Source organism: Grampus griseus (genome assembly GCF_964374135.1).
Source record: "Grampus griseus genome assembly, chromosome: X".
Taxonomy (NCBI): Eukaryota; Metazoa; Chordata; class Mammalia; order Artiodactyla; family Delphinidae; genus Grampus; species Grampus griseus.
The window spans coordinates 113572048-113596003 of NC_138999.1; the positions used below are offsets into that span (position 1 = coordinate 113572048).

The 23956-nt window shown below is 46.2% G+C and overlaps 1 protein-coding gene across 3 annotated transcripts in view; it reads right to left on the reverse strand.

Moving 5' to 3' along the window:
- Positions 1 to 22000, reverse strand: part of HS6ST2 (heparan sulfate 6-O-sulfotransferase 2) — a gene marked incomplete at both ends in the record, with an annotated part of 288942 nt that extends 266942 nt beyond the window's left edge. For all 3 annotated transcript variants that reach the window (XM_082680662.1, XM_082680661.1, XM_082680660.1), the window contains 2 exons: positions 20194 to 20712; positions 21573 to 22000. In XM_082680662.1, the coding sequence (XP_082536788.1) occupies positions 20194 to 20712; positions 21573 to 22000 (947 nt within the window). The remainder of the gene's footprint in view (positions 1 to 20193; positions 20713 to 21572) is intronic.
- Between the last annotated feature and the right edge of the window lie 1956 nt (positions 22001 to 23956).

Genomic DNA, 23956 nt, shown 5'->3' on the forward strand with positions numbered 1-23956 from the left:
AAATAACAATTAAAAATGGCAAGGATCTGAATCAAAGAAGACATTCAAATGGGCAATAAGCACATGAAAAGATGCTCAACACCATTACTCCTCAGGAAAATGCAAAGGAAAACCACAGTAAGGTACCACTTCACACCCGTAAGATAGCTGGGTGTGAATGGGCAGTGACTGGTAATGGTTTTGGATTTCTTTTTAGAGTCATGAAAACTTTTTTGGAATTTGACAGTGGCGATGATTGCACAACTTTGTGAATACAGTAAAAGCCACTGTACTGTACACTTTAAAAGGGTGAATATTACAGTGTGGAGTGTGTCTAAATAAGAAAATAACATAAAAAGTATCATAGACGTAATAAAAGTTAAAACTGTAAAACTTTTAGATAAAACATAGAAGAAAATTTCCAAGATCTAGGGCTAGGCAATTAATTCTTTTAATTAATTAATTAATTTATGGCTGCATTGGGTCTTCATTGCTGCACACGGGCTTTCTCTGGTTGTGGCAAGCAGGGGTTAGTCTTCATTGCGGTGCGTGGGCTTCTCCTTGCGGTGGCTTCTCTTGTTGCAGGGCACGGGATCTAGGCACGTGGGCTTCAGTAGCTGTGGCATGTGGGCTCAGTACTTGTGGCTCACAGTCTCTAGAGCACAGGCTCAGTAGTTGTGGTGCATGGGCTTAGTTGCTCTGGAGCTTGTGGGATCTTCCCAGACCAGTGCTTGAACCCGTGTCCCCTGCATTTGCAGGCAGATTCTTCAGCACTGCCCCACGAGGGAAGTCCCAATTCTTTTGTTAAATTGAAGTATAGTTGATTTATACTATTGTGCTAATTTCTGGTATACAGCAAAGTGATTCAGTTACATATATATATATATATTCTTTTTCATATTCTTTTCCATTATGGTTTATTATAGGATATTGAATATAGTTCCCTGTGCTATACAGTAGGACCCTGTTATTTATCTGTTTTGCATATAGTAGTTTGTATCTGCTAATCCCAAACTCCTAATTTATCCCTCCCCCGCACCCTTTCCCCTTTGGTAAACATAAGTTTGTTTTCTATGTCTGTGAGTTTGTTTCTGTTTTGTAAATAATTTCATTTTTATCATATTTTAGATTCTACATATAAATTATGTCATATGATATTTGTCTTTCTCTGTCTGACTTACTTCACTTAGTATGATAATCTCTAGGTCCATCCATGTTGCTGCAAATGGCATTTTTCATTCTTTTTGATGGCTGAGTAATATTCCATTGTGTGTGTATATGTATGTATAGGTGTGTGTATATATATATATATATATATCATATCTTCTTTATCCATTCATCTGTAGATGGAAATTTAGATGCTTCCATGTCTTGGCAACTGTAAATAATGCTGCTGTGAACATAGGAGTTGCATGTACCTTTTCGAATTAAGAGTTTTCTCCAGATATATGCCCCAGAGTGGGACTGCTGGATCATATGGCAACTCTATTTTTGGTTTTTTAAGGAACCTCCATAATGTTCTCCATAGTGGCTGCACCAGTTTACATTCCCACCAACAGTGTAGGAGGGTTCCCTTTTCTCCACACCCTCTCCAGCATTTATTATTTGTAGACTTTTTGATGATGGCCATTCTGACCAGTGTGATGTGATACCTCATTGTAGTTCTGATTTGCATTTCTCTAATAATTAGCAATGTGGAGCATCTTTTCATGTTAGCCAATTAATTCTTGACACTAAATCATGATCCATGAGAGGAAAAACTGATAGACTGGGACTTCCCTGGTGGTGCAGTAGATAAGCATCCGCCTGCTAATGCAGGGGACATGGGTTCGAGTCCTGGTCCAGGAAGATCCCACATGCCACGGAGCAACTAAGCCTGTGCGCCACAACTACTGAGTCTGCGCTCTAGAGCCCACGAGCCACAACTACTGAAGCCCGCATGCCTAGAGCCCATGCTCCACAACAAGAGAAACCACCACAATGAGAAGCCCGCGCACCACAATGAAGAGTAGCCCCCACTCGCCACAACTAGGGAAAGCCTGCACACAGCAACAAAGACCTAACACAGCCAAAAATAAATAAATAAATAAATTTTAAAAAACTGAAAGACTGGTGGAGCTCTTCAAAATTAGAAATTTTGGTCTTCCCTGGTGGTGCAGTGGTTAAAAATCCGCCTGCCAATGCAGGGGACATGGATTCGAGCCCTGGTCCGGGAAGATCCCACATGATGCAGAGCAGCTAAGCCTGTGCACCACAACTACCAAGCTTGCGCTCTAGAGCCCACGAGCCACAACTACTGAGCTCGTGCGCCTAGAGCCCATGCTCCACAACAAGAGAAGCCACCGCAATGAGAAGCCTGCACACAACAGAGTAGCATCTGCTCGCTGCAACTAGAGAAAGCTGGCACACAGCAACGAAGACCCAACACAGCCAAAAATAATAAATAAATAAATTTAAATTTAAAAAAACATTAGAAATTTTGCTCTGTCAAATACCATGGGAAAATGTTGAAAAGGCAAGCAATGAGCCAGGAGGAAATACAGAATATGTAAGTAACACTCAAACTCAACAGTTCAAAAAAAAAAACAAAGAATCCCATCAGAAAATGGGCAAATGACCTACTACCACAGAGGACCTACAGATGGCTAATAAGCATGTGAAAGGATGTTGAACATCATTAGCCATCAGGGAAAGGGAAATTAAAACCACGATGAGATATTACTACACCTCTATCAGAATGGCTACAATAAAAAAAGAATGACAACACCAAATGCTGGAAAGGATGAGGAGAAATGGGATCACTCATACATTGCTGGTGGGAATGCGAAATGATACACTGTCACTCTGGAAAACAGCTTGGCAGTTTCTTATAAAACTAAACATGTGATCACCAAACGTCCCAGCAACCGCATTCTTGAGCATTTATCCTCGAGAAATGAACACTTAGCGTCCCACAAAAGCCTATACAGGAATGTTCATAGCAGCTTTATTCTTAACAGCCAAAAACTAGAATCAGTCCAGATGTCCCTCAACAGCTGAATGGTTAAACAAACTGTGGTACATACTTACCATGGATTACTCTGTAGCAATAAAAAAGAATGAACTATTGCTATAAGCAACAGCTTGGATGAATCTCTGAATTATGCGAATCATAGGAGGAACCCCAAACTAGCTCTCACTCCTAATCCAGCAGGACCATGGTACCCCAGAATTCCAAACTGAAAGCCAGTAGTGGCCCAGAGACCTAAGGTGCTCACTATTAAAGCTGACAGTTTGCAGGAGACCACTGCCTCCCTCTAGGGCCCTGAAGCAGATGTGGATACGCTGTCCCCAAAGCTCTACCTGGGAGGGCAAGGTCAGAGTCACTAAGAAGCAATCTGTCATTTAATTATGGCAGGAGTTTACCTTTTTTCCCAGTGGTATTTCTCTTTCTCAGACCCAACTTTAGCTTCTGACATTTCAATCGAAACTCCTATTTCTTCACTATTTCTACGTGCTTGAAGTTCTGGGAGAACAGCTGTTTTTTTCCTTCAGGTTTCTTGTACTAAGCTAAATTCAGAGACCACCAAGGTGTGTAACCAAAAGCCAGGTGATACAGCTGTGCAGACCTCAGGCTTTCTGGCACTTGGATATCTCCATCTTAGCAGGCTCCTTGCAGACAAGAGCTCCTCTCTATTAACCAGAAAGAGTTGCATCCTGGACTCAGACCTCAGCAAACCACAAGAGCTGGATGTTTGTGGTCCCTTCTTTGCTGTAGGAATGGAAATCTGACCTCTGTGACATTCTCTAGAGATGTTCCCAGCCAAAGGTCACAATCTGAGACCCCACACCCAGTCCCTTGATCCTGGAACCAGAACCTTCCTACTATGAATAATGGTTTCATCACTATGGTTCAAAAGCAAAACAAACATGACGTTCAATGGGGAGCATCACAATCTTGCTCATTCCAATCCAACCGTATTTTTTCAAAGAGCAGAGGTCATCAGTGTAACTGCTAACTTCCATGCATACAAATCCTGTATGCAGCCTTTAACTGAGCATTCTTCTGAACTCTAAAAACGATGAGCCACTTTCCTACAACAGGGTTAGGCAAGGTGCCTGCAAACACAGGACTCCCTCATTGAGGGATGAGCTGAGCTAATTTGGCTGCATTCAACAGCCTAGGCAAGCCACATACCTTCAGCTCCCCCCAAGTCAAAAGTATACCCCCTCCTGAACAGGAGAAACTGTTGGAAACGAAAAAGTGTGATTTTAGTCTCATCCTAATGGATCTTGTGACTTCCAGGTCTCTAAGCTCCTCAATAATAATTTTTCAAGGCCATCTGGAATAAATAGAAGTCCCACTCCAAGCTGCATGTATGCTAATTGCAGCGCTTTAAATGGATTTTGTCCTTAAGTGCATAAACCAAAAAGCATGCAAACAACTGGATTAGAAAAGCAAGGTTTTTTTTTTAAACCTCTCTAATTGGCATTAAGTCACCAAACATTGTCAAACACATATCACTTGCTTAATTATTTTGTGTGCACATGTGTATATCTTTATAACTTCATAAACATATAAATGAGAGGGAGATGCAGATTTAACGTACACCCATATGGCGATAAATACAAAAGCTGCCAGAAGATTGTAAAATGCTATACTAATGCTAAAATGATACTTTTTTTTTCTTTTGCTTTGCTTCCAAGTCTCAAAGAACAAATTGAGAGTAGAGACACTAAGCCTGGATCCTTATGTAAAAGGAGACATACACACAGACCTTTTTGTCCAGCAATGCAAAATGTTTTTTAAATACTGTTCTTCGGCTCCATATTCTCCTATTAGTCTAATTATCTTTCATTAATCTCATAGTGTGTTTATGCATAAAATCATTTCTGCATGTCCATTAAAATTTTTATTGAAGTAATTTTTCATAAATAACCTACTACGCATCATTCACACCTATATGCCTCATTTCAACACTGCTTTAGGGCTTCCCTGGTGGTGCAGTGATTAAGAATCCACCTGCCAATGCAGGCGACACAGGTTCGAGCCCTGGTCCGGGAAGACCCCACATGCCGTGGAGCAACTAAGCCCGTGCGTCACAACTACTGAGCCTGTGCTCTAGAGCCCGCGAGCCACAAATACTGAAGCCCACACGCCTAGAGCCCGTGCTCCGCAACAAGAGAAGCCACCACAATGAGAAGCCCACGCACCACAACAAAGAGTAGCCCCCTCTCGCTGCAACTAGAGAAAGCCTGCACACAGCAGCAAAGACCCAACACAGCCAAAAATAAATAAATTAAATAAATAAATTTATTTTTTTTAAAAGACACTGCTTTAATAAGTTTTAGTTGGCCTATTACAGTCATAGAACGTACTGAACCACTTTCAGCAGAACCAATCACAAAAATAATAAATATGTTTGCCTCTAGTGTATATGGCAAATAGGCTCAAACGGTTTTTCAACCTTCAAGATGTTGTGGGAGTTAATCTTCTACGTAGCAAAGTCTCAGCCGTGAGGCATCTGCTGAGGTGACCATCATCCCCAGGTCAAACTCCTCTGGTTGTATTGGGCATCTTTTTACCATCCTTCCATGCCTTCAACCTAATTTCTTTGCTGCCCGCACTATGTCTGCCAGCCTGGTAGGCCCATGCTAATTTCCACATTCTCTCAAATGGCTCTTTTCTTTTTTAATTTTTATTTTGTAATTTTAAAAAATTTTTCATTGGCGTATAGTTGATTTACAATGTGTTAATTTCTGCTATACAGCAAATTGAATCAGTTATGCATATACATATATCCATATATGTATATACATCTTTTTTAGATTTAAATGGCTCTTTTCTAAAGCTGCCTCTTCCAAAGGAGAGAGAATAGTCACTCCTATGGGAATTTGCTACTCTCACTTGGTTATTTCAGTAATAAGGCACTTCTATTATCTTCATGATAAGCCCCTGGCATAAGAGCAGGCTTCAATATTCATTTTCTCTGGGACGCCTCACTTGAATTTGAGAGAAAGCTTTATTTCACTGGCTCCTCATAACGCGAGATTATGTGAGATGCCCTGGCTGAACTCATTCACAATGCCCTCCAAAGGCTGTGTCTACACAGACCAAAGGGAGCAAAAAAAGCAATGGTCATTTATAGAAACAGGCCAGGTCATAGCAGTGCAACTGACATTGCTAATAAGGCAACTGCCAACATTCCAGAAGGAGTAAGATGCTTCGGCCTCTTACAAATCTTGTGAAGTGGGTGCACCACATTTTAGGCCCACATGGGGCATAAATTAAAATACAGTTGAGGTCTTCATTTTCCTTATCTGGAAAAAAAACGCCAAATCTTTCCTCTAACGTAACTCCTTTCTTTTCTTCCCCCTAAAACATAATTCTTCTGTGTAAATCATTGTTGAAAGCATTTACAGTATCTTGGATATCTAAATCCTTGTTTAAGAGGGGAAAAGAAGAGCTGCAGAATTTACCTTTAGAGAGTGATTTTTTTTTTAATTTTTTGGCCATGCCACACAGCATATGGGATCTTAGTTCCCTGACCAGGGATCGAACCCATGGCCCCTGCATTGGAAGCATGGAGTCTTAACCACTGGACCACCAGGGAAGTCCCTAGAGAGTAATTTTTATTAAACATTTTAAAACGTGCTTTTAAAAAATCAGTTAACATGTTGGATCCTGATATTTCCAGATAGTCACTGCAGGTCTCCATTCCACTTAGTTTGTATAGACACATAGCCAAAAGAGAGGGTAAAGGCTTTTACTATGGAGACCAGTATGGAGGCTCTTTAACAACCTAAAAATAGAGTTACCATATGATTCAGCAATCCCACTCCTGGGCATATATCCAGAGAAAAGCCTAATTTGAAAAGACACATGCAGGCTTCCCTGGTGGTGCAGTGGTTGGGAGTCCGCCTGCCAGTGCAGGGGACATGGGTTCGAGCCCTGGTCCAGGAGGATCCCACATGCCATAGAGCAACTGGGCCCCTGCGTCACAACTGCTGAGCCTGTGCTCTAGAGCCCGCGAGCCACAATTACTGAGCCCGTGCACCACAACTACTGAAGCCCATGTGCCTGGAGCCCATGCTCTGCAACAAGAGAGGCCACTGCAACAAGAAGCCTGTGCGCCACAGCGAAGAGTGGCCCCCGCTCGCCGCAACTAGAGAAAGCCCATGAACAGCAACAAAAGACCCGATGCAGCTAAAAATAAATAAATAAAATTATTTTAAAATTTTTTTTAAATTAAGAAAAGAAAAGACACATGCACTCCTATGTTCACAGCAGCACTATTTACAATAGCCAAGACATGGAAGCAACCTAAATGTCCATCAACAAATGAATGGACAAAGATGTGGTACAATGGAATATTAGCCACAAAAAAATGAAATAATGCCATTTGCAGCAACATGGATGGACCTAGAGATTACCATACTAAGTGAAATAAGTCAGACAAAGACAAAAATTATATGATATCACTTATATGTGGAACCTAAAAAAATGATACAAATGAGCTTATTTACGAAACAGAAACAGACTCAGACACAGAAAACAAACTTATGGTTACCAACAGGGAAAGGGGTGGGGGGAGGGATAAATTAAGAGTTTAGGCTTAGCAGATACACACTACTATATATAAAATAGATAAACAACAAGGACCTACTGTATAGCACGGGGAACCAGATTCAATATTTTGTAATAAACTGTAATGGAAAAGAATCTGAAAAAGAATATTTATATGTGTATGTGTGTGTGTGTGTATGAAACTGAATCACTTTGCTATACACCAGAAACTAACACATTGTAAATCAACTATACGTCAATAAAAACAATAAATTAACAAAGGATGGATGGTAAGGGCTTTTGGAGATTTGTCTGAGAATTTAGTAGACATTATAACATATCAGACACGCCATGTGGCCCAGTTGGTTTTAAATGCCAACTCCAATACGGACTGGCTGTGTATATTTGGGCAGGTTATATATCTCATCCAATTATCTGTTTTCTCCTCTTTAAATGGGTTTTTTACACATCTACCTCAGAGAGTTATTTCGAGGATTAAATGAGAAAAATATATGCTATGCCCTTGGCATAGCACCTGGCTCAGTAGGTATCCCAAAACACTAATACATCTTCATGGAAAGTCAGGCCAAGCTACATGGGTCAAACCATCACTTTACAGCACTTCTCTTTGCCTAAGTCTTGGAGTTCTTCACTTTTTCTTTGGTTGTGTTCCAATAAAACTTTATTTACAAAAATAGGTGGAGACAAGATTTGATTGGAAGTTTGCAAACCCCCGTACAGATAATATGTGTAGTGTAGATGTTACAAACACTGTGTATGTGTGTGCATATATATACCTTAGATATGATTTTTCTAAAGTTCGATTTGGTGTATTTTTATGAGTTTGCTGGATATCTGTATGTTTGTGTGAAAGAGCCTTGTGAATGTTCACCCAAACGAACCTTGGAGAACTGTCTGAGTATTTTACATGTGACAGAGATTTTTTTCACAAAGGACAAGTTCTTCCATTACTGCTACGTAATTTGCCAAATGCAAATATCTTTATAGTTCTCTGAAGATGCAAAGGTTCCCCAAATGGGTAATGATAGCAAAATTTGAATAATAATCATAGTCATAATTTTTGTAGCACATATTATATGCTAGGTGCTGAATCGTTGATGTACGTTATATAGATACTAACATGGAGTTCTTCACTCTTGCGTGTGAATTAACAAGCTTGATGTGGTCGGTGAAGGATTCACAATACTTCCAAATATATCAGACTACTAATGATCCTTCTCGTGCACTCAGGTATGGCTTGATCCCTTGTTCTTTCTTAAGCACTGCATAGTCAGAATGGTCTATATTTTCTCACTGAAGTTTTTCCAGACCAACTTTATGGCTTAGTATATGGTCTATTTTCAAAAATGTTCCATATGTGCTTGAGAAGAATGTGTATTCTTCTAAATGGATGCTGGTCTCCTATATTGAGTTTGTTAACCATGTTGCTCAAATCCTCTGTACCCTTACTCATTTTTTGTTCATTTCATCTATCAATTTCTGAAATCAGTTGGTAGATTTTACAATTTCTCCTTATAGCTCTGTCAATTTTTGCTTTATATATTTCAAAACTATGGTATTAAGTGCATACAGGCTTAGAATTGTTACCTGAAGAATTGAACATTTTATCATTATTCAGTGATCCTCTTTATCCCCCAAAAAGGCTTTGCCTTAGTTAATTTAGCTACATCAGCTTTTTTCTGGTTAGTATTTGCATAGTATATCTATTCCAATCCTATCCGTGTCCTAATGTTTTAGCTTTGTCTCTCATACACAGCATATAGCTAGATTTTGTATTTTCATCGGTTGTGATAATCTATGTCTTTCAACTGGTGAGTTTAGTCAACTTCTATTCATTGTAATAACTGAGGAGTTGGTTGCCAAGATCAATGGGCCTTTTAAAAGTACCTCCATGTTTCCTGGCTGTAACCTGGTCACTCTAGTCAATTTTGAAACACTCTTTGCTTGCATTTACTCTCCTGTAGGAAGTTAGCAAAAGTCCAATGATCTCCATGAATGAATCTGAGTTGATACTATACAGTTATGGGAAAAAGTCAATTAATGCAAGGAATAGCACACACAAGCCTAATCCATTTGATGTAAACCAATGCATTGCACACGTTTCAATTGCTCTGTATTCCTTCAGAAAAGTGCATGGAAGTGATTCATTAGAACTAACTCTTCACTGGGACTTCCCTGGTGGCGCAGTGGTTAAGTATCTGCCTGCCGATGCAGGGGACACAGGTTCAAGCCTTGGTCTGGGAAGATCCCACATGCTGCAGAGCAACTAAGCCCGTGCACCACAGCTACTTAGCCTGTGCTCTAAAGCCCGCGAGACGCAACTACTGAGCCCGCGTGCCACAACTACTGAAGCCCACACACCTAGAGCCTATGCTCCGCAGCAAGAGAAGCCACAGCAATGAGAAGCCCGCGCACTGCAATGAAGAGTAGCCCCCACTCGCTGCAACTAGAGAAAGCCCGTGCGCAGCAACGAAGACCCAACACAGCCAAAAATACATTCATAAATAAATAAATTTATTAAAAAAAAGAACTATACTCTTCACAAGAAAAATACCAATTCTCTAAGGCTCACAGGGCATCCCTGCTGGTAAAATTCAAAAAGCAAGCACAGTGAATAAGAAGTCCTTTTTGCAGACATTTACATCGGGAAAGAACATGATTCTTGACAATTCAGAGTAAATGAAGTGCAAATTATTCTCTTATAATATATCCCAGAATTGAAGCTTAAATTGTAACTAAAAAAGAACCCACAGTTTAATCAGAAAAATATATTTATTGGTAATTCCCATGAGCTCATATTTGATACATTTATATCATAGGATAACAAGTTCAAAACTATCGCTAAGTTATAAATATGGAATTTATGCCGAATTTGCATGTATTGAATTTTATTTTGAATTTGCATGTGTGACTATATTTGAATATTTATAATATTCCAGAAAAAGCACAGTGGAATGTGCAAGACAGATTTATTTAGTGTAATGCTCTGAAATGTGTCAAAGTCTTCAACACTGTTCTTAGAGGCAAAATAGCAGAAATAACAAATGGGACGCAATAAGACCAACTGAATAATCTGCGAAGTCCAATACCTAGCAAAGCTAGGAAAGCTCTTCTGCCAATAAATATTTTACTAAAGTTTAGACAAATATTTCTCTAAGCTTACAATGACTTTGTATTAGAAGACATATACCATTAATTGGATTCTTCATTACACTTTAATGGAAGAAGGAACATTCCCATGCATATCCTTACTTTCTCTAAACTCGGTGACTAAATATCTCATCTTGGGACTTCTCCGGTGGTCCAGTGGCTAAGACTCTGCGCTCCCAATGCAGGGGGCTCAGGTTCAATCCCTGACCAGGGAACTAGATCCCGCATGCATGCCGCAACTAAGGCCTGGTGCAGTCAAATAAATAAATAAATAAAAATTTAAAATATATAGGGGGGAAAATAAATAAATATCTCATCTTATTTGGCGCAGAATGTTGGTATTAGCTTTCCAAGTGTGAAGCACATTCTTTACGCTGTCAAAGTAACTTGTACCTAGAATGTAGTCTCCATGGAGTCTCAACAATAAGATTCTGAACCTTACTGTATTTAGTGGCCCCTCAGATACCCAGAGCAGTTGAGGAATGAAGTGTTCTAGTCAATTTACAGTTAACCAGGGGCAATGTTATTATGAAGTGAAACTGCTCTGGGGGGAGGCTGCTCCAGCAGCATACACTCCCCTTCTCTCCTGGATGAGGGCAACACATGCACTAACTGATCTAAGCTCTCGGCTGTGGACGTTTAGAACTACAGCCCTTCTCCAACCCCAAGACTTTGCTCTTCCAGCCAGACCATTAGCTCTGGTGTCAGTTCATTTGAAAAGAGGCTCACGAAGATTCAAAATCCAGGCTATCTTGGGTGGCTCTGGCTGAGCAGAGTAAGCCTTTTATTTCCAACTGTGTGCCATTATTAATTTCCAGTTTCATTTAATTTTTAAACAGAGCACAAGCAATAGAAATCCACTCAAATATCTCTGTACTGTACCGGTGTAAGAGTTTCATGGATTCCTCGGAATATGATAACAGCCAATCATCAGAAAAATCAACAGCTGATGCCTGACTTATCACCTCTGCCTTTCAGTCTGTGAGTTTATTTAGCTGAGGCTGCTTTCCTCATTAAGGACTCCCAGAATATCAAGAGGCTAATGAAATAACCAGCCACAGTTTTAGAAACCAAGAAGCAGACTGTGTAATTTATCACAGCCATTATAAAGCATCATTTTTAAAACTGTTAATATTTACTTTTACTATGAAAGTAACGCATACTCATATAGGAAATTCAAATCCTTCAGAGAAACAGGAAAAGAAAATAAGTCACTAATTGATCTATTGATATCTCGGTATTTTTCTTCCATTCTTTGCCTTTTATGCTTAGATTTGAGAGGGATGGAAAAATGATTTGCCTCTCTCCCTCCTCAACCCCTCTCTCACATAATTGTAGTCATACTGGGCCCATAACTGTCTATCTCTTTTTCCCTTAGCATTAAATCACTACCAATTTTCTATAAAAAGGACATTTAAATGGTTTTGAAATAATCCCTCAAGTGGACGTACTGAGATTTCTTGAACCATTCTCCTATATGTGGATGCAGATTTTTCCAATTTGTTGCACTCATGAATAGTTCCAAATAACTTAACAAATAATGGTAGTCTCCTAAGATACCATTCTCATATCACCCTATGCTTTTCCCCCATGGCGCTTCTCACAATTTTAAGTAATGAATTATTTGTTTCACGTCTACCTTTCCCACTCTATGAAGCCAGGGACCACATCTACCTGCTTCCTGGTTCCTGGAAGCACCGTGATAAGAGATATTCAGTAAATATCTGTAAATAAATAAATAAATGAATGAGTCATAGAAAAACATGTACAGGATTGTTTTTCAGTAAAATCCCAGCAAACAAATCATGGGTCAAAGAAGTAAGTATTTTCAATGTTCTCTGCTGATATTATCTATTTTATTTCGGGAAGAATTATTCCAACATAGTCCCACCAACAACATATGAGAATGATGGTATGTACCACACCCTTGTCAGCACTAGCTACTATCTTTTTTTTTTTTAATAATAATGATTATTATAACAGCCACTACTTCATTTATTTTTTTTAATTTATTTTATTTTATTTTATTTTTGGCTGCATTGGGTCTTTGTTGCTGCGCACGGGCTTTCTCTGGTTGTGGCGAGCGGGGGCTACTCTTCATTGCGGTGCGTGGGCTTCTCATTGCGGTGGCTTCTCTTGTTGCAGAGCACGGGCTCTAGGCGTATGGGCTTCAGTAGTTGTGGCTCGCGGGCTCTAGAGCGCAGGCTCAGTAGTTGTGGTGCATGGGCTTAGTTGCTCCGCAGCATGTGGGATCTTCCCGGACCAGGGCTCGAACCCATGTCCCCTGCATTGGCAGGCAGATTCTTAACCACTGTACCACTAGGGAAGCCCCGCTACTATGTTTTTTTGTTTGGTGGTGGTGGTGATGTATACCGAGGTTTTTTTTGTTTGTTTTAATCCAGGTTAATTAGACAGGCAAAAAGGTTTTCCTATATATAATTATTTGAATTTGCATTTCTTTAGTACCAGTGAGGCTAAAGAGCTTTTCTGTGTCTGGAAACTAGTTGTGGTTCCCCTGTTGCAAATTGTCTGGTCATATCCTTTGTTTTTCTAATCAATTTGTACACGTTCTTTATCCAGGAACGATGTCAGCCTTTTGTCTGTTTTATTTGTTGTGCATATTTTCATCAGTTTGCCATATGCCTTTTCATTTTGGCTATTTTTGGACAGATGAACACTTCTCATTTTTATGTAATCATAACTGTCGATCTTTTCCTCTCTTCAAACAGCCTTTTACCTGGCTGAGAGTCCCACATGTGAATTGCAGCTATCATTTAAATAATAATGCCAATTGTGAATTCAGACTAACTGGATTCAGAGACTCCTACATATACAACGAAGTCCTAACCTGTCCAGAGCCCCCATTCTCACTTCCTTACAAGCCTTGGCCACTAGAAGCCTAGGCAACTTAGACCGGTCACAGTTCTTGGTATCCTCGCAGCCCCCAGCAGATCGCCTTCTCAACCTCTCCATTTTGTCAATGGTACCACCTCAACTCCAGACTGGAAAACAGGGTGGTATCTTTAACTGGACTACAGCCTTCATTTACTTTTATGTTTTTTACATCCCTGCCATGCAAGAGCTTCTCATACTCACTGGGGTTCAACCACCTTGTTGCCATTCCAGGATCTCTACAATGAGGCTCCCTAACCCTCCCCCAGGCATGAACTTTCTCAGGTCTGGCCAGCCCTGGCTAGGTGAGGTGACTTGACCTCACAATGCCATGAGGATGCCACGCCCACCCACAATGCCTCCTTTCTTCTAAATACAACACACGTATTCCTAGAAGCCTTTCCAAACAGATGTCTCCTTTTTCTGGCCTGCTCCTCATACTTTAGAGAGGAAAGGGCCTTAGAAAGCATCTCCTTTAAATCTCCCATTTTTACAGAGGGGGATGGACCTGCCCCAAGTCACATGTTCCTCCCCACTCCCCCACTCCCACCTATACATGACACAGTTCTGCATTTTACTATCTGATCTTAATGACCTTGAGGCTAAAGATGGTGACCTTGGCTTTTTTGGATTTGTCTAGGCTCTAATCTCCCCCAACTGCTAGCACTGGGCAGAGGTCATAATACTTACTCCACAGAGTTTGCTGATTAGACCTAAACTGTTATATAAACAGATGGACTTTTCTCTATTTTTTTCTTTTTTTCGGTACGCGGGCCTCTCACTGTCGTGGCCTCTCCCGTTGCGGAGCACAGGCTCCGGACGCGCAGGCTCAGCGGTCATGGCTCACGGGCCCAGCCGCTCCGCGGCACGTGGGATCTTCCCGGACCGGGGCACGAACCCGTGTCCCCTGCATTGGCAGGCAGACTCTTAACCACTGCGCCACCAGGGAAGGCCCTATTTTTAAAACATATTCTGGTAAAGATATGACATCTTAAAGACATTCTTGATATTCAAATCATTTTCAAACAAAATCCATCTTCTTTATTAAATATCTAAAACACCAAATTATTCTGTTCTACTGTAAGCTCTGTGAGAGCAAAGATGACACGTCTTCCCTGGAATATAATGGGCAGTTTTGCAGAATTTTGTTTAACGAATGACAGAGGGAAGAGGTGACTATTCTTTAGTGTCATTTCATGCTACTTAAGTTGATGACTGATATCTAGAAAAGACAAGCTCTAACATTCTTATTGCCATGTAACAGCACTAATCTAAAATTACTATTAAGAATATCTAATTCTGAGTAGCTTTTTATACCACTTTGAGAACTTCGAGCTTTGTTGGGTTGCCAGCAACACGTTTGCCATCTGGGCAAAGATGCTAACTACTACGGCTGAAGTTCTACAGATGTTATCATGGTGAATTTCTCGCCTTCTCCTGAGAAATACGTGGTAGGGGAGTAATAACAGCTCTTAGTATCCTCTTAGCATCCCCAGCTAAGGGAAGCTACCCTTATGAGAATCCAGTGGCCTACAGCCTGAGGGACCAGAAGGACGGCATCGCTGCCTGGATCAGTCCATTCACTCGCTGCCTTGCCCTGTACCAAAGCCTGTCATGTTGTCCTGCTTCGCTGGAGGAGGGAAGGAGTGGAGTGTGGGCATGTGAGCCATGAGCAGGCTTGTGCACTATGGGCTTCTTGCTAAGACACGGCTCTATCAAAATGGAGCCACCTTGGGAATTCCCTGGTGGTCCAGCGGTTAGGACTTGGCGCTTTCACTGCTGGGGTCCGGGTTCGATCCCTGGTCAGGGAACTAAGATCCCACAAGCCGCACACAGCCAAAAAAAAAGAAAAGAAAAGAAAAGAAAAGAGCCACCTTTAAACAAGAAAGGGAAAGAAAAGGAAGCCTTTACCACAGGTATTAAAAAGGAGTGACCACAAAGAAGACAAAAGAAAGAAAGAGAAAAGGCTATGCTCCATGTAAATGCCTTGTAATCCTTTCCTGTCAGTGATAGCCTAGTGGTTTCTAGGTGACGATTAATTACTCTTCCGTAAGACTGCTGCAAAATGTAGAGATACTAAACGTCTAGGATGCAACGTGAATATGACGATCAGATTCTTTGACTTGGGTAGCCATGGAACCTGACCTTCCCCTGCTGCCAGCCACCACCTGAGTGTGCCAGCCAGCACAGTGCTTGGGGAAGAAGAATGAGGCTGGTTCAGTTTCTTGGTGCCCAGTTCTGAGTTCCTCCCACAGACCCAGTGATGCACTAGAGCTGGCTATAAACGGAGGGAATTTGGCCTGAGAAAAGCCTGCAGAATTCGGGAGTTTGAAGAGCTGGTCAGCAACCATGTTTTGATACATTTTCAAAAACAGTCTTGATAATTCTAGATTGAGCAGGACCTTTCTCTGGCCCCTAAACAATAGATGCATGAAATTCAATTGCTAGGTTTTTTGAAAAGAAATATGATTCTTAATAAACAATTTGTGCCTTTTGCCAGCCAAGCACTCTCTCTTTGTCCTCTCCAGGCAACATGATGGCAGCCGTTTCCACTCAGCCGTTACATATCACTCGAGCACTTCACCATCCGCTGAGGCAGGGAAGCATCTCGAATGTAGCAGTGGGAGCAGAATTCAGGTCTTGGCTTGCAGCCACGGTGGCCTCTCGTGTGCCCCCCACCAATGTGGATGGATGGCTGTGAGTCAAAAGGTGGCCCTTGTCGCCGCTGAGGCCTCTTCCTGACGGTGAGTCACCAGGTCCCCCGCGTCCTCCCATCCTTCTCAGCTTTGCAGTGATTTCTGACTAGGCAATGAGAGGCCCCTTTGCCACCCAGCCACAAGACCTTCTCCTGGTGAGCATAAAACCTCAGGGAGGTAGAAATGTGTTTTTCTCCCAATGGCTGCGGCAACCCTGGTCCAATCACTTGTTCAAACACATGTGTAAAAATGCCTGGAAACGGTGATGATATAGTTGATAACAATACCAGTTAACATGCACTGAGTGTTCATTTTGTGGTAATGACTCACATGAAATACCTCACTGTGCTTTCACAAAATAAATAAATAAAATTTTAAAAACCTTGTTCATGCAGTCACAGTCAACAGAGCAAGGGCTGTGGAAGCAGCCACAGCTGGAGTAAGGTCCCTGCTGTGTCACTAAAGAGCCCAATGACCTTGAGAAAGTCCTTCAACTCCCTTGGGCTTCTGTCTCATGGGACAAATGGGGAGACTTTCGCCCACTCTGCCTTACTCCTACACATAGTGCAAGTTTACAGAGACATACCAGAGACAAGGGATGGAAAAGCTCATCAGAAACTGGAATGCATTCTCCACAAGACAAGGCTGGGACAGACTCTGGTCCAAGGTCATACAGCTGGTTCATGGCTGGCCTGGAACGAAGGCCCGGGTGTCAGAACTCCCAGGCCAAACAGACTGAGCTGCTGTTCTGCTCAGCTCAGTGGCGCATAGAACCACCAGCAGCTGGCATGGAAGCCTGCTCCACACAGGAACTCCTCGTGGCTGACTTTCGCATCTCCTCGGCCTCACGCATCACCACCAGCACAACTGCCTCTGTCTAAATTTTTAACACACACACACACACACACACACTCTCTCCCTCTCTCACTGTCACACACTTGTGCATACCTTCTCTCACACAGATTATCAGAATTCACAGAACTGGTCCTGTAAGCAGGGATTTGTCAACATCCTGGGAAATTCTGGAACCCTCCGGCTATGACTACTCTTCAGGATGAAGATTTCTGGAGGTGGGTAGGAATTAAGGAAATAAAAGAAATGCCCTTGGGATAACCATGTGTTTCTCTAGCAGATTTTTTTTCTTTTATTGGTACGCGGGCCTCTCACTGCTGTGGCCTCTCCCGTTGCGGAGCACAGGCTCCGGACGCGCAGGCTCAGTGGCCATGGCTCACGGGCCCAGCCGCTCCGCGGCATGTGGGATCTTCCCGGACTGGGGCACGAACCCGTGTCCCCTGCATCGGCAGGCGGACTCTCAACCACTGCGCCACCAGGGAAGCCCCTCTCTAGCAAATTTTATTTCATTTTGGTGAATACCATAAGATCCAGTAATTCTGACTCTTTAAAAAGTGGGTTTTCTTCTGGGCTTCCCTGGTGGCGCAGTGGTTAAGAATCCGCCTGCCAATGCAGGGGACACAGGTTCGAGCCCTGGTCCGGGAAGATCCCACATGCCGCGGAGCAACTAAGCCCATGCACCACAGCTACTTAGCCTGCGCTCTAAAGCCCGCGAGCCACAACTACTGAGCCCGTGTGCCACAACTACTGAGTCCACGTGCCACAACTACTGAGCCCGTGCGCCTAGAGCCCGTGCTCCACGATGAGAAGCCACCGCAATGAGAAGCCCGTGCACCGCAACGAAGAGTAGCCCCCGCTCGCCGCAACTAGAGAAAGCCCGCACACAGCAACAAAGACCCAACACAGCCAAAAATAAATAAATAAAATAAATATTTTTTTAAAAAAGTGGTTCTTCTTTTACTAGACTAGATGGCACTGTGGTATCACCTTTTTGATGATCAAGAAAATCTTATTTCATTTCAAATAATTTTGCTTCCATTGGGGGCCGTCCAAGAGGCTGAACCCTCCCCTTGAGGGGGCCTGGTTATCATATGGTAAATTTCTGAAGTAATCTGCCAGAAGACCAGATACACAATCAAGACCACAATAATAATGTGTGTCTACAGATCCTGTCACACCCTGACCTACATGTCCAAAAGGATTCTAAAAGGCACATGTGCCCTGAGGAATTCCAAACAGGGCCAGGGGGTCCACAGTGGCCAAGACTTCATTTTTATTCCTGTGCCACAGCCATGGCTGTGGAATTCAATTTTTGCCCTCAAGAGCTTTTTACATCACCACCCCTCACAAAACCTACAGGCTCTATCAGCAGGAGGGACTGTTTTCAATATTGCCAAACTGTTTAGGAACGTCTTAAACACCAGAGTCTTGTGGTGACAATGGCTTACACAATTCTCGCAACAGATTGAGGCAGCAACCTTCCTAGGGTCAAGGTTCTCTTAGGTCGGGGAAAAAAAAAAAAACGGTTAGTGCTGGAAGGGAAATGAAAGTTCAACAGATTCTCCCAGAATTCCAGCATTCAAAAAGGACACTGTAAACTGAGGGAAGGGAAAGTGAGTAGGGGGTGAGGTTTCCTCTAAATCTCAATGGTGACCAGGAAGTCGGAGCGCTCCATTCGTCTGGGGCTGGACAGAAGAAACTGCCCGGCTCTTGCATTCCAAGAGGCATCAACAAAATATGGCCGTAGCCCTCACCATGAGGGGTTGGGGAGGCAGAGGAGGGAGTGGGGAGCCTGCCCAGGGAAGCAGCCTCTGTAGCAGCAGCAGCCTCCAGGACCCTTGTGGTCACCTCGCTGGGGAGACAGAGAGCATGGCCACGTCAACGAGACTCTCCTTGTCCATTCCCCGGACTGCCTGCCGCAGCCCACATCTGTTTTAGGGAGAGTCGCAGAATGGGAGCCCTGACTGGGGGCAACTGCACCCCAAAGAGTCCTTCCTACTCCTCCCCCCTTTATGGCATCCATGACCTCCAGCAACTGGGCATTGCAGCTGGCTGGAGGAAAATGCCCTAGCTTCAAAAGCAAGTGGCTTTTCATAAAACAGCTCTTTCCGATTCAGCCCTGGGTTCATAAAGTTGGCTGGCGGCGCCCTGCTCCGGGGCTCAGAGTTTGTAAATCAGGAGAGGTTTCTCAAGACTGAGCCCCACATGGGATCCGGGGCAGCGTTCCACCTGCCCTTCGACCCGCGGGGTGCCCCTCGCACTCGCAAAGCGCCGCTGATGCCCGGCGTGCAGCCAGTAGTGCGGGGCGCAAGCTGGGTACCACGAGCTCTCTCTGGGTGTCCGCAAACAGCCGCAGAGGGACATTCATTCGCCCAGGGAGAGCAGAGCCAGTGGAGAGAAAGGAGGAGGGAGGCGACAAAAGTCAGGAAAGAAGAGAAAGAACAAAAAGGGTTTAAAGAAAGAACGAGAAACAAAGTGAAAGAGGAAAACGGAGGAAAAAGGAAAGAGCGAGCGGCCAGGAGTTGACCAAGATCCCAAGCACGAGAAAGCGAAAAGAGAAAAAGGCAAATAGAGGAAGCGAGGGGAAAGGCGGGGGGAGGGGAAATGCGGGAGCGGGAAAGAAGAGAGAGCGAAACGAGGCTTGGGAACCTGGGTGCGGAGAAAAGAAGCGAAAGGCTGGAGGAGCTCAGGGACGCTGCACTCAGAACATAGTTCTTTCGGGCCCTCCAGTGCGGAGTCTGCGTGCTGTACCCTGTCCCGGCGGCGGCCGGGGGGCGCTCGTCCCGGGCCTCCTGGCCGCTTCCCCAGCGCGCACTCCCAGCCGCCAAGCAGGCCAACCCGCGGGCAGAGAGAGGAGCCGTCCCAGGTCGGAACGGACGAGCTTCCTGCAGCCGCCACAGCGCCACGAGCGCGCGCGCCGGGGCGCCACCGCAGGGGCGCCGAGGTGCTCCCTGGGTCGCCGGCAGCGGCTAGCCGCGCCTCCCGGCCCTCCGTCCGCCGCGGCCCGGGTCCGCTCCCGCGCCCCAGGGCCCCGCTCCGCCGCGGGCGCGCACTCACCTGGACGGTCTCAGCCTGGAGTCGCGCTTGCTGTCCACCACGGCGGGCACGCAGCTGGTGAGCTCGGTCCAGTCGGCGTGCAGTCCGCAGCTCCAACCCGTGGAGAACCTGGAGAAGAGCCAGGTCTCCCGCTTACCCGGCCGGTGGCAAGTGCATTTCTTCTGACCCACGCGACATTCGCACGGTTGCTCCAGCTGGATGTTGCGCACCAGGTGGCGGCCGAAAGTGGTGCCTCCAGTCTTCTGGATGTGCAGGAACACGATCAGGTCATCACCCTTGATGTCGAAGTCTACCTTGCGCAGGAGGTCGCCGCGGCTGAAATTGTAACGGGGCACGAACCTCGCGGAGCTCTCATCCTCCGAGCGGTACGGGTCCGGCATCGGGGAGCTGAACGCCTGCAGGCGGAGGAGCTGGCATTCTGTGCCGGGGCACACGTATTGGAGGACGATCACGGCAAATAGGAAGAGCATCACCAAAGCCAGCAGCAGCTTGTTGGATTTCTCATCCATGTTCCCGACGCTGGGGGAAACCCAAGCTCCTTACGTCAATCCCGCAGCTCTGCCCGCGCTCGCCGTGCGCCCGTACCGCCTCCCTCCCCCTGGCGCCGCCGTAGCGCCCCTTTCCCCCTCCCCTCGGCACCGAGTACTCCACCGCGGCGGCGGCGGCGGCGGCGGCGGCGCCCTTCCCCGCTTCCTTCCTTCCCGGCAGGCTCAGCGCTGTGGCTTCTGCCGCACACACCCCCCTCCCCCCGACTCCTTCCCGCTGGCCGCCTGCCCTCTCCCAGCGCCAGAGCTCTCCGGAGCCTCTTCGCGGGGTTTCGTACCCGTGGGACCCCGCCTGACCCGGTTGCCCCACTCCTCAACTCATACCACGGGTCCGAGCCCCCGCGCGTCTTGTTCCACTCTCGGTGGCTCCGTGACTCCCATCCCCATCCTGCTTCGCCCGCCGGACTCTCCCTGGCGCTTCTGCCCCCAGTCCCCTTGGCGCGCACGCCGCCGCCTCCTCGCCTAGCCCGACTCTCGGGCTCCTTCCCCGTGCGCCCCGAAGCCCTGCTCTTGCCCGCAACGGGTTGCCCACCTTGGGGGACGCCTCAAGGGAGCTCGGAGCCAGGCGTTCGGAGTTACCCTGGGGGAAGGGGGTCCGCCGGCAGCCCGACTTGCTAGCGGAGACGCTGCGCTACGGGTGCCCGCGGAAGCGCGGGGAGGGAGCCACAGCGTAGCCAAACGCGCGCCGCGCCCCTCCGGAGCCCCGGAGCCCGGCCGCCGCGGGCCAGCCGGAACTTTGCGCCTTTCTCTCCCCTCGAGGCTGCCTTCCCTTCCCGCACGGCTCCCGCGCGCCCTGGCCCGGGAGCGCGAGTCCCGCTTTCGCCTAAAACGTACCTGGCCAGGGGACCGAAAATCTTGGAGAAGATCGCGCCGAGCACGTGCTTCAGCGAGTGGCCCAGGGCGGCCAGGCCCCGGGTGAGCAGGGCCCGGCAGAGGGAGCCCAGGTCCCAGCGTCTCCTGAGGTCGTGCATCCGCCTGCGGCGGCCTCGGGCCAGCAGCGCGAAGAGAGGGGCGCGCGCGGCTCCCGCCAGAGAGGAAGAAGCCTTTAGGGGCTCGTCCAGGAGCGGCTGGGAGTTGAATCCGCGAGACACACCCCTAGGAGGGCCCGCGCGGACTGAGGCGGCGACTGATCCGGGCCGGCTTGCTGCCAATTCGGCCTCTACTCTGGAATGCCGGCGGGGACAGGTGGTGCGGGCGGGCGCTTCTCGCTCCGGTTGCAACGGCGGCCCGAGCGCCCGGGCTGCACACGCAGGCAGTGCCATTACCCCCTTGAGGCAACTCAGGGTACTAAGGATCTGGAGCGAGCTTGAATTTATGTAATAATGCCTCACGCCTAAGAGCTCAAACCACTTAACACGCAGAGGACCTGGGTCTTCTCCTGTCTTGGAGGACGGAGGTCACTCCAGTGAGCACATCAGTACACTCTGGCCTGTAATTTCAACCTCCCCTAAAATAGCAAAGGCGCAAATTGGACCTTTTCCCTCTCTCCTTGCCAATTTCCATTCTCCAACGGAAGCGGGGGCATTTTCTGAAAAGGTAAGTCAGCATGAAGGAAAAGCATGACCAAAAAACGTGTCAGAATGGGAATTTGAGCTTTTCTACAGCAGGGACTGGCCCTTACTCCCCCTCCTCTTGCTCAATCCTCAGCACCAAGCCCCGTGCTTACAGGAAGCCTTCACTCATATAAGGTGTATTAAAAGGAACGTACATGACTAAATACTACATCCTAGGGGGGCCATCTAATCCAAGGTGATGTGACAAATGAGGAAACTGAGGCCCAGAGAGGGAAAGGGATGTGCCCCAGGTCACACAGCAGAGCCTCAGCGTTTGAACCCAGGAAGCCATCCATTTCCTAACAGCACCTTTTCTAATAAATAGGTGCAGACCATCCTCAAGCCAAGTGTCCAAAAGGCTCTTTTCAGATGCAGGACCAGCAATGTAAGCATTAGCAAGAAAAGTAGGAATGTCCATTTAGAACAAGGTCCCCAGGACTCGGGGACGGTTCCCATCCGATTGTTCGGGTGGAGCTTGCTGCATACCGGGAACTGGTATTTCCGTGAATGAGTGCCCACCGCTGTCTAGTCCCACCACTGCAGAAGGAGCACGGGGTGGCAGCAGTGTCTCAGAGCAGCGCTGTCTGGGAGGTGGGGGCCGGTGAGATGAGTCCCTCCAGAGACAGCCTCTCCCACGATCTCCCTCAGAACATTTGGGCCCTCACTGAACCCTGCTCCGTCCCTCTTCTATTCTCTCTGCGTAGTGAAGCAGCAAGCGCTGGTCTGGGGATCCTGAGTTTCTGTCATTTCACCTGTCCGGAGCATCCTGGGGGGAACACTCTGACTTATACCAAGGAGCCAGATGCAGCAACCTACAAGGTAGACCTCCTGGCTTCCCTGAGAGCTCCCCTGATGCCCCCAGGCTCGTAGGACATGTCTGCGAGGGCAGGTGACGGGAGCCACGAGGGTCCCTCAGGAGCTCAGCCTGCCAGCTGTCCGTACCTTCTCCCAGGCCACCCATTCAACCTCTTTGTTCTCTCCAGTATGTGGCTCTCCTCCTGGTGCCATCTGAGGCCCCCCCCCAACCATTACACCATCATAATGACATTCAGTGGATCCCCAGAGAAACACTTCCGGAACAGTGGGTCACACGTTCATGCCCCCAGCAACTCACTCTGGAGTTTCTACTCTAAGAGATATCGGTGGGACTGGAACATGGGGAAGTGCCTTGGGTGGGGGTGGGAGAGTGGTAACCAGTACAGGGAACAATCGGGACTTAGTCATTTGGGTCACGAAGAGGAACACATTCACATACAGTCCGACGCTCAGAGCAAAGGGCAGCAAGGTTGGTGGTTTTGCTCTGTGCAAAGAAGGAACAGGAAGGGGCTGTAAAGTCTGGTTTCTGAGATCAGATATGTCACTAACAATCTAGTGTGAATATATACACCAGCTCATTGGAGGATATTTGCATGTACAAGCCTTTCCTCCACCCTCATGCTATAAGAAAAAGAAAGAAGTGAATCTCTCATGGTGGATTTCATATATCAGGGTTCCTAAAAGTGGGAAGAAACTTTGGGGGGCAGTAGGGGAGCCCACAAGTCTCAGAGGACCCTTCCTGGGGTGAGGAGGCTCCCTGCTAAGAAGAGGGAACTCTTCCTGTGTGTGTCCCAAAGTGCCACGTTCTCCTGAGGCCAGGCCTGGACCTTGGCAGGACGTTCCGAGACC